General features: G+C 39.4%; 1 protein-coding gene across 2 annotated transcripts in view; it reads right to left on the bottom strand.

The window, feature by feature from the left end:
• Positions 1–238: 238 nt before the first annotated feature.
• The window catches only part of asic1b (acid-sensing (proton-gated) ion channel 1b), a 184571-nt gene continuing 172914 nt past the window's right edge, over positions 239–11895 (bottom strand). For both annotated transcript variants that reach the window (XM_030730358.1, XM_030730357.1), the window contains 6 exons: positions 11165–11221; positions 10452–10605; positions 4517–4608; positions 4131–4210; positions 3418–3519; positions 239–2695 (listed from right to left, as the gene is read on the bottom strand). In XM_030730358.1, the coding sequence (XP_030586218.1) occupies positions 2600–2695; positions 3418–3519; positions 4131–4210; positions 4517–4608; positions 10452–10605; positions 11165–11221 (581 nt within the window). In that variant the 3' untranslated portion in view covers positions 239–2599. The remainder of the gene's footprint in view (positions 2696–3417; positions 3520–4130; positions 4211–4516; positions 4609–10451; positions 10606–11164; positions 11222–11895) is intronic.

Here is an 11895-nt window from a genome sequence, read left to right as displayed (position 1 = left end):
ACCACCTCCCACACAGCCCCCACCTGCTTTGCCCTGGAGGCTTATCAGGATGCAGCAAGCATCTTCTGCAGGATTTCTGTCACTGGCAGGCAGCAGTCCTGTATTCTGACCCTCCCTGCAATCTTCTGATTCGCGGGCTGTCGCTCACACAAAGACACAAATGCCAGCAGGAAATGAACAACATATTTTTTTTTTTTATTCTTTGATTAATTTGTCTTGTTGGCAGGTACAACAGAAAACAATAAAATCATCAGGGGGGCAAAATCATGTTTCAGACATTCAAAAGAGGAAAAAAAAAAATCAGATATTGTAGCTGATTCTCAGGAGCTTTAACACTTGTATATTAATGCATGGTTACCAGCTGAGGTTTCTATTCTGAATAATTAAAAAATAAAATGCTCGCTCTCATTTGATGAACAGTGTTGATATGCGGTTTTGCACTAAAAGAAATCATGAAAAAATTATAAAGCAAAAGTAAACTTCTTGTCCTTGAATAACCCCTGAAGTCTGGTAGCAGTGGACTGAGCAGCCAAACGAGCACAGGACATGATTTTTGAGGCAGACCGTGGTTTAGGTGGTACTGGGCTCTAATATTCACAGAGTCATGCATCACCAAGCTGCTTTTCTAATATAACTGTGGCAGTTGGCAGCACCAGATGTACAGTAGAATACTGCTGGCTGACTGACAATCTTGATAAAAGTTGTACTGGCTGTGCAGGATATTTCTCATCCATCCTTTTGTCATACAGCAGCTGAATCTGTAATCACATTTCAAGAGTATGGTGCTCCAAAATACCAATGTTGTGGCTTGAAGCTGCTAAAATGCAGCACAAATGAATGGTTGCCGTAGATAAGGAATATCAGTCTTGCCCCCAAACCCTTTCATAATGCTGATTTAATTCCAAGAAAAACGTTGTATGAAGCAAAACACAAGATAACATGTTGATTGGGGAAATACAGATAGCAAAATGCCTCGGATGGGAGTGCAGAATGCTTAATCAGATTTTCTGAGAGCAGCTCATGATTAAAAAATGAACATTTAAACAGTAACTACAGCTGGAAAACACATAGCTTTGTTTCTGTTTGCTTGTTCAGCCAAAGGGGCAAAAAAAAAAAAAAAAAAGGCTTCAGTAACTAAATTCAGTGAAGAAAACAAACAGTTTTTCAAAATGATATCTGCATTTTATTTATGCTTTGATAACTAAATAGACTAGCCTATTACCTGGAAGATGGAGACAGGATAATCAGGCTCTGCTGAGTGTGTTTTATATGAAAGAAAGAACCAATCGAAAAACAGCTGCAGCAACACGATAATAATATGACGATATATCAAGAAGAATAATACGTTTTCTTTTACATCACCTCTACATACTGGCGGTATTGTGCTTTGATAAGACTTTTGCAACTAGAACACGGATACAGAAAAAAAATGTAGCAGCCCCACATAACTTGAAGGATTTCAGTAATCAACTCCTACAAAAGAAAACTAAAAAAAAAACCAACACAAACAAACTTCTCAACACGCGGCTAAGATAAGAGAAAATGAAGCTGAATGAAGATTTTTTGACTCATCGGCCACATGTAAAAATGAAAAAGAAATAAAGAATGAAAAGGAAAAAAAAACAAAGAGTGAGAAATGAAATTAGGTGCATGTCATCCATTTGTGCAATCAGCAAAACACTCAACATACCTAATGCTGCAACACTCTCCCTCCACACACACACACACATAAACTCACATAGAAATATATGGCATGTATCATTGTTATTTTTCCTGTAAATGAGGCAAACTTGGTAAATATAATGATTAAATTTATATAAGTCTATATATTAAAAAAAAAAATCAATGAAAATTAGAAATGATATGAAAAAAAACATGCACTGGACAAATACAAGCATGCATTTACATGATGAGACCTGAAATCTTCACCAGTACATTAAATGGTAGATGATGCACTTCTACCACCACCTCCACCTCCATTGCAACCCCCCCCCTAAAAAATTGTCCTGCACACGCAGCTACGCTCATTGTGAACAAAGATACATTCTCAAACAAAGTACACAGAGTCCAGCGGTTGTTTTATGAAGTACTGCAACAGTTCTAGATGTTGCTACACGTACAGTGGAGTAAGCAGTATGAATATTAGTCACACTAGCAGGCGAAGTGAAACCATCATGTGTTGCTGTGCTATATAAAGGCATGGGGGCTCTTTTTTTTCTGATCTACTGTCTATGGTGAGATAACTGTACAATTTCCCTTATTTATTCATTTTTTCTTGTCTTTTGAAAGAGAGGTCCATGTTGGCAAGGTTTCTGCATGAGCATCCTTTGTGGCAGTAATCCAGAGGAAAAACACAGAAGAGTGCTGCATGAAATGTCCTCCGGAGAATTACAGATTTTTATTTATTTTTTTAACATTTAGGACTTCCTCTGACAAATTCTTCGTCGTGATTGATTTGTCTGTTTTCATCAGTTTTCATGTAAAAAGTGCCTCTGTTAGATTTAGTATCAGTTCCTCACCCTCCCTGCGTCAGATAGTTCTTGTTGTATGGTGGCTTTGGTTGCATAACGCGCACTTTGATGCTTCACCTGTGGCCTGCTCAGCAAGTGAAGTCTTCAAAGTTACCCTGGCCCGGATGATGAGGTAGCATATTGCCAGGATACGTTGATGGTGTACGCAGGTTCTCACAAGGAGCCTGAGAGAGAAATGTGAAGAGAGAGAGAGTGAGTCAAAAGGCAGGTAAGAGAAATGATAAGCAGAGGATGAAGCACTGAGATCGAGGGAGCATAAATGTGCAAAAGGGAGAAAAAAATGAAAAAAACCTCATAAACACTTCCACAGGAAAACATGACATGAGCAACAAGTTGGACCGAGATGGGCGAGGAAATGGATTCTTAAGGAATACTTTGAAAAATGATGAAAAGAATGGTGGAGAGAAAATGAGAAGCCTACAAAATCAAGATCAGTTGTGGAGAATCTCTCTTTCCCTTTTTCTCTGTCTGAGGTCTGACTTACAATTAAAGTGAACTTGCTTCATTTACACTTGGAAATAAGTGAGCTGTCACACCTTCCAAAGCTTTAATTCCGGCTTGTCCCTGCTGGTGCTGTCCCCCCACAGCTTTGATTAAATTCTAGCCACTTTCTGCTCACCTACTTCTCCCTCTCAATTTTCTCTCCCTCTCATCCCAATCACTTTTTCACTCTCTTTCATGTCTCTCAAGTCTCCCCGGCTTCCTCTATTTCTATCTCTCGTTTGCTGTTCTTCCTACCACCACCACCACCACCACCGTCACCACCACCCCACCACCTCCTTGATCCCGGCTCCAGTTGAGACCAGTGAAGACAAAGCAGAGAATGTGACCCTGTCAAAGCAATGTCGTCTGACAGAGTGAAAGTACTTAGCAGCACACTACTGACATGGTGTTTCACATCATCCAGGCTCAGCACAGCTCCTCGGTCATTGTTTTTGCGGCCTTTGTGTTTCTTCTTCATGCACCGACACAGCTTGTACTTGATCACCTGAAAACAGACAAGGATGCCCATCACTGACCTTTTGAGATAAAAAAAAAGTGTAATTTTTTTTTTGTTGTTGTTGTTTGTTTCTGGAAAAGCATCCAAATATTATTTTTTGGTTCATCATAGTTCAAGCCCACATACTTGACTGGAATACAAATGTGACTGATTTTATGTATGTATGCTTCCACGCTGACCCTGCACATGAGCAGTTGCTGCTTTGCTCTGCCCATCTCTCTCTCACACGCATCTCTAATCAAGGACTTACAGACACTCATAAAAAACACTTAGTACTTCAGTTGGAAGAGAAGGCAGACAGGAAGTGTGGAGCACAGAGTTACTCTAATGAGAGTGGACATAGACATCCTGACTAATCTAAAATATAATACATCCAAAATGTTAATGTATTCAGCGTTGCTACTGCTAAGATGTGAGTGCTGTGCAGAAATAGGCTGCAGGATTTTGAGGGACAGAGCGTTCGTCATGCTCGCTAAAACGTGTCCTTGTGCGCATGGTAACACTGTGTGGAAAATGAAATTCTGCCAGCAAGTCATTCCATTTTACTGGAGTAGCAGAAATTACGATTAAAAACACAATGGACGTTAGTCAGTTTCTACCTCATATAGATAGTCAACGAGTTCAAGAATGGTGAGGATGCTGGCTCCAATGAAGAGACCCATCTGACCCCCAATATCACCTGAAAAGAAAAATAATACATTCTGTGCATTGATATGAAACAGAAGTCAGCTTTCACACATACTTTGTATCTCTGTATCTAAATCCAAAAGGTGAGAAATGTAACAGCAAATTTAGATGTTTGCAAATGTGCAGTTAAAAAGCGACAATAGATTAAAGAGACACTTTTGTGTCTCCTCTGGGACCTGAACACCTATTAAAAAATGCGAGCGCTTGCGCTACTGTCACTTTAGATACAAAGCATCTGTCATGCTGCATACTGCATATTATCTCTTCCTAAGAAAACACTTGACAGCCATTTCCTTACCCAGAAGGCCTGCCAATTCATAGGCTTTCTTTTGTTCAATGGTTTCGTAGTTCAGCGCTTCAAAGTAGATGTCCAAAACCAGAATGTTATCACTGTTAACAGAAAGGCAAGCAGACACTTTATAAGTCACATATTTAAAACCCTCAGTTTACATTTTAAACACGTTTCTATCAGAGCTTCCTCAGGCGGAGAAGGTGATTGGTGAGTCTGCCACTTCCTGCCGATAACAGAGAAGATGCGTCAAGTTGAGCAAATAACCTGCCACCACTTACTAATTTCCCCTAGGTGGGTCTGCCCATTGAGGAATACAAGGGAAATGATGACAGCTGTTTGATTTCATACTGTGTTAAAGTCTAAAACTCAGGAGTTCAGCATAAAGAAAAAGAAAGGGGATTAGTTTAAAGGCTCAGGGCAAGACATACTATTATTTTAATTCTTGAATATCCTCTGTCTGGGCGAAGTTAGACTTCACACCCCACTGGGGTTGAGATCAAAACCACAGCTTGACTTTGTAGTTTTCCTTTTTTTGGTACATGATTCTTTGTTTTCTAGCTCAATAATAGTCAAGGCAAGCGATAACCTGCCAGTCCTAAAGCCAGTTCTGGTGAAGCCAAAGGCTCATTTTAAATGACTAAATGCAAAATGCAGACGACATTTTAAAATTGTGTGAAAACTTATGTTTCAGCTCCTTCACGAATGCACTGACTTTTTATTTTTTTTAAAGGTCCATCAACAGTAAACACAATGAGAAGCAGTCAAACACTTTGAGGTCAGTGAATCCCAGCCTTGTTTCGCTTGCACACACATAATTACAAATCAACAATGGCTCTATTCCATTAAGTGTCCCTGAAAGCCGGCATGCACAATAAAAGAACTCCGGACCTGGCTCACTCAAATTAGAGGCAGCGCTCAAGTCAAAGTATAAATGTCACAAAAATCGTTTTGAATTAAGGTAAAACAAAATTTCATGTTATTAATTATAAATGATGTGTTCTTTTTCACACCATAACATTTGCATCAAGTGACAAACCCAGCAGTGTATCATTAACAATAACAAGAAAACACGTATAATAATATGTTTTGGTAATTTAATAAACTGCAATTATTATTTATAGTTAACAGAATTTAATTCATCTATATTTCCTAGTGAAAACTGCTGCTTATAATGTTGAGCACAGCTTCTACTTCCTTTTTTTTTCCAGCGGTGTCTTTCAGTCCAGCATCTTCTGATTCTGGATGAATTTCAAGAGCATCCATCAGCTTTTGGAAGCTGTGGGAATTCTGTTCTGTCAGCTGTTGCCAACATTTTACAGTACAGTGGATGTAATCTGCTGTTCCCTGTTGGAAACTAGTAAACTACATGGGCCTTTATAAGAAGATGGTCAAGGTGGCTGATGTAACCCATGAGATTTTGATATGTGAATGGGCAAATTGGATATGTCATGCCCATGGCCGTGGGGTTTTTTTAATGCTTGGTTGTGCTTTTAAGTGATCTGATTTATGATTGACATAAAAGCGAGCTGCAGCACTATCAAGTTACTGCGACAAAAAGGCCCGGGTATCATTGAAGCATTGTGACGGTGATGTTACAGCAGCAGAAATCCCACTTAGATACTTCAGCTTTTTACTGTTTTAGCTTTACTAAATAGATGTAACGATTTATTGCAATTTTAACATTAGCATTCAGTTTCAGTTGCGCACCAACCCTTCAATAATTTCTTCCATGTATTTGGATTCCTCTGGTGGTTCATGAGTAATTCTTAATTTTAACACTTGTATAAGTGTAGTGTTTACATGTTAAAGCTCAATCCCACCCAGCATAAACTTATTAAAAAGACATGAAAATAAATTTTCCAGATGTTGGAAAATGAAAGGTGAGGAGTTATCTTTTCAGGTAGTTGAAACGATGTCCAGAAAAGGATGTCACTTTATGCCTAAATTTGGTTGAACAGCGAAAGGACATATCTTTGTCTTCAACTCCTCAGATGACCAACTTGGAACCTTCTTTTTAATGAGGCAGTGTGCTAACCACTGCACCACTGTGCCTCCCCCGTAACATGAAAGAACAATATTGAATTGACTGTCCTGCAATAACTGTACAATGAATATATTAATGTTTTGATTGTCAAGAGTCTGTACAAATAAGCTCATTATGAAACACATTGATATTCAGTCATGTCACTTCATTAAGTAAACCTGTTCAACTGCTCATTAACACTAATCAGACAATCACATGGCAGCAACTAAATGCATTTAGGTACATGGTGAAGACGACCTAGTGATGGCTAAACCAAGCATCAGAATGGGGAAGAAAAATGATTTAAGTGACACTGAATATGGCTGATTGTTCGTGTCAGGCCTGATGGTCTGAATATTTCAGAAACTGTTGATCTAGGAGGATTTTCCCGCACAACCATCTCTAGGGTGTTCAGAGAATAGTTTGAAAAAGAGAAAATATCCAATGAGTGGCAGTTCTCTGGGTGAAAATGCCTTGTTGATGTCAGAAGTCAGAGGAGAATGGTCAGACTGCATCCAGGCAACAGTAACTCTAATAACCACTTGTTACAACCAAAGTATGCAGAGGAGCATCTCTGAATGCACCACATGTCAAACCTTAAAGCAGATGGGCTACGGCAGCAGAAGTCCACACCAGGTGCCACTCCTGTCGACTAAGAACGTGAAACTGAATTTAGAATTTGCACAGGTTCACCAAATTCAGATAATAGTCTAACTAGTCTCAATTTGTGCTGTGACATTTGGATGTTAGAAAAAATGACAGTGAGTTCACTGTACTTAGAAGGCCTCCAGAATCACCAGATATCAATCCATTAGAACCTCTTTGGAATGTGGTGGAACAGCAGATTCGCATCATGGATGTGCAGCCAACAAATCATGCTAGTCTGTGTATCTTGTATGAAGTTGCGGCTGTCTGATCACAATCAAATCAAATGTCAGTCCAAGAGTTATTAAAAAAAATAGGCTAGGTGGAATTTCAGCATCGACTACAGTTCCATATTTGAACCAGATTTATTAATTTTTTTCCCCAACATCTTAAAAAGTCAACTTCTCCCTTTCACTTTGAACCAAATTTAGACATGAACAGCAATGACTAACGGACCAGATTTATTATAAGATTATTTATTATAAAACTTTTTTTATAAAACTTTATATCAGCTACTTTCTCCACTGGTACCTGCTTTTGCTCCTTCTATATTCTCTGGGGTACAAGTGCTGCAGGTTTTTAGTCACTGATCTTGTATCTTGTTATTGTTACTGACATTCCTGCGTACTTTTTCCTGATCTGTAGGCCTTCAGTAGGAGGTGTCATGCTGAAGTTTCAGTGATGCCTCTTGGCTGTCACATGTTCCCACTGATTAGTGGGTTAACCTGAGACACATCTGATCAAAGCTGCTGTCAAACAGCGGATTAAGCTACACGTCTGCCTGCGTTTCTCTGTTTGTGGTTACCAGCGGAAAGATGATAGACAGTCCACTGTCACAGACTTCAGTTTCACACCAGCAAACACAAAGCAGCCTGGATACCAGAACACAGCTAATGTTCATCAGACTGACACCAGTTGGAAATGTGGCCAATCAAAGAAATGAACTGGATGGATTCACTTCCGTCCACAGGGAATTTCTTTCTGAAGGGAGAAGTGAAAGGTTTTTAACAGCAGTCTGGCTGCATATGGTGCAATTATCTTGTCTTCAGCGGCTCTGCCGGGAGTGATAGATAAAAGATCTAACTATTATTGTACCCTCTCCTCATTTCCTTGAACTGCTTTTGATCTTTTCAGTTCATTTGGCCAAGAAACACTCAATACGTGGTCGATTAATCAAGTTAAGTTCCAAATGTGAGCTCCTTGTTCTATTTTCTCACCTCAGAGAAAAAAAGTCCAAGATTTATAAAGTGAAAGGGTTCCGACACTTACTGAGGCGAAGTTAGTTAGAGGGAAAATCAACCCGAAACACATCAGTTCTGTTAGACAGTAGGTAATTTAACTTGTTTAGTGGCAATTTTCTTATCCTAACGGGTAACTGATATAGATGGCATGAGCTTTTATCAAGAGATTTACTTTGCTGCTGTAAGCATGCTTGTTTTCTGAAGTGGTTTAATCTGTTTTAATCCCAAACAATATAGACAGTAAGCCATGTTTGAGACCTGAATTTCTAAATGATGACAGAAAAGAAAATCCACTGCAGAAGTTGAGAAAAACAGAAGCCCCAACAGTTTGCCTTTAGTATATATTTGGTTTCACATGCTTTGGAAAAAAAAAAAAGAAAACTCCTTTTGGCTCATAAATGTTGTCACTAAACTTTTCCATCTTCATCCAATAACAACAAACACCTTGTTTATAATTTACAATCATGTTGTCTGATAAAAACTGAAACAGCACCACAGTGTAATCTTACAGGTCGGTAAGTCAACTGAATATGAAATCAATTTTTCTATTTTGTATATAATGACTCAGTAGCTGCACTTGTAGTAAAATATCAGTCATTTTGGTTGAGTCTGATTTGAGCTGTTGGGGGGAACATTTGTTGCTGATAGCTTTTGTTAAGTTCGGGACAGAAGACAACAATATTTGCAGTGTAAAATTACAGTCAAAGAACACAGCCATTTTATTAGGTACACCTACTCAAATACTCATTATCACATATCTAGTCAGCAAATCACAACTGGCAAATGAAAGCAGCTCAGGGCAGGTGAAGAAGACCTGCTGAAGTTCAAGACGAGGAGAATAGCCAGACTGCATTAAACTGATAGGAACGCAAAACAGAAACTCAAATAATCACTTATTACAACCAAGGCATGCAGAAGAGCATCTCTGAATGCACAACACATCAAACTTTGAAGCAGATGGACTACAGCAGCAGAAGACCACACCAGGTGCAACTCCTGTAAGAACAGGAAACTGAGCCTTCAATTTACACAGCAGTCACCAAAATTGGAAAATAGATTGGAAAAACATTGCCTGGTCTTGATTTCTGGTGCAACATTTGGATGGTAGGGTCAGAATTCAGTGTAAACAACATTAAAGCATAGATCTATCCTGCCTTATAGCAATGGTTGTGGTGTGATTGGGGGAGGGGGGTATATTGTAATCTAATAGAGCACCTGTGGTGGGATGGGAGCACTGCATCATGGATGTGCAGCCAACAAATCTGCAGCAACTGTGTGATGCATATTTGTCAATATGGACCAAAATCTCTGAGGACTGTTTCCAGCATGTTGTTGAATCTATATCATGAAGAATTAAAGCAATTCTGAAGGCAAAAAGGGGTCCAATCCCATACTAGCAAAGTGTACTAATAAAGTGCCCAGTGAGTGTATCTAAAAAACTGTATTAGTGTATTCAAAGTGGAATCAAAGGTTTGGTGACTCCACCCATTGAAAATAAATCAAAAGCCATATTTGATTTAAATTTGCCAACTGTTCCCTTCAAGGTCACCTCATTGCTACATTTTACTGGAAGTCGCTTTCTGAAGTCATTTGCATTTGCAACTTCAAATTTATGCAAGGCAAATATAAACTTCAGTGTCAACCAAAAGACTGTACAGCAGTTTTCAGTCATAGAGTCTAAGTCGACTGTAAGTTAATGTGAAGTTAGCACTTTGCAGAAAATACCTTAATGTATGATGACAATGTAACGCAGCGTGTAATACGATGACACAAAATGATAGTGACACTATAACTTTAGTAAAAGTAAAATATACCAATCTTTAACCTCTAAAGTAGACTTAAAAGACAGATGAATGACACCGACAAGTCTAACTCTCACTTCCTTTATGTGGAGCGTCTTCTCAGTGAGCAGAAAAAGATTGGATACATCAAAAGGCATAAATGTGAAATACTGAATTAAAAGTAAAAATGATCTGTAAATGCAAACCCATAGTTGGATATATAAAGGATAAAAAAAAGAAATGGTACTTACGCTATGTACTGCTCAGTTTTATTGAATTTCTTGGCAAGGTACTTGGCTGATGCTTTGCTGGGTATCTTGACAAAGGACAGCTCTTTACCATAACGTGTCAAGTTGCACGGTGTCTCACAGACACAGTAGTCATTGTCTTTCTCGACAAGAAAGTCTGAAAAATGAAGTAGTCAGACGGAGAGAGAGAGAGAGAGACGGAGAGAGTGAGAAGAAAGCCAGAGATAGAGATTGAAAGAGAGGCGACGAGGGGACAGACAGATTTATCGTCAACCCAGGATGACAAACAAAATATGAGCTGAATGAAAAGCGTCACAGAAAAGTTGTGAAAAGATGCCGTGAGGAGCAACCCCAGAGACCCTTATAAGAAATACAAAAGATATAAGCCACATCAAGACAGAGTCAGAGAGACAGTAACAGCCAGAGGCTGACATGTGAGACATGAGAGATTGCAAGTCAGTAAGAAAACAAGCAACAGACATGAAAGGACTGAAAGGTATCAGTTGATGGAGAGACAGGGGAGTGTGAAAAGGAGAGCCTCAGTGGCAGGCTTGAGGTTTACACTTTGAGAATGGCTACTATCAGGCTGAAGGAACACTATTATCTGTTATCAGCTCGGATCAGCAGCTCTGAACAGTGGGACATATACACTGAACAGTGCACATGCATGCACACACATACACACCATGCAAGCAGCATGCTGGCTTATCTCTTACCCAAGGCAGGATCTGCACACTCCTTGTACTGCTCTGGGGTGCAGTATGGGGCATTTCCTAAGGACAGGCAAAAGAAACACAATGTTCACAGTCTGAGCAAAAAGAAGGAGCAAGGGAAGGAAAAGGGGTTTCAAGGAAGCACAAAAGGCAAGGTGTTCTGGACTTATAATTAATGTTGTCCCAGAATTACTGTCCTTATCACAACTGGATTTTTGCCATAAATTTGATCTCATCTCATAATTGATTTCATTAACTTTTGTTGACTCTCATCACCACTTTCATTCACCCCTGCCTTGATCCTTCTCTCACTGGCAGTTGATCCATTCTTGTCAGTCTGTCAGGATCACACAGGGTAGGAAATGCAATGGCTGTAGACTGCTTTTTGGTCCAGAGATTGGAGAGATGAATAGCAGCAGAAGATGAAGAGGTTCCCTGTAGACTTGCAGTAATCATCTGCACAATCACTATAAGATAGCAACTAATCCTGATTATCACACAGACAGATTGTCAGGCTGTCTATATGCAAACACGGGTCTCTCAGATTGAAGAGAGAGGCATTAACAATAATTGGACAGGTAAGTGAGGGTTAACGGAGGCCAGGAGCAAATGTTTCCTCTGTGCCAAACTCCTTTTCAATTTGCCATCAGAGATGCCACACAGTGATTAAGTGTAGGAGGGAGACAGCAAATGCCAGCTGTAATCACTGTGCAAACAAAGTGAAAACAGTTGAG

Source organism: Archocentrus centrarchus, chromosome 5 (assembly GCF_007364275.1).
Source record: "Archocentrus centrarchus isolate MPI-CPG fArcCen1 chromosome 5, fArcCen1, whole genome shotgun sequence".
NCBI lineage: Eukaryota > Metazoa > Chordata > Actinopteri > Cichliformes > Cichlidae > Archocentrus > Archocentrus centrarchus.
Note: the sequence above shows the minus strand (reverse complement) of the source record. Positions and strands in the feature narration are given on the sequence as shown.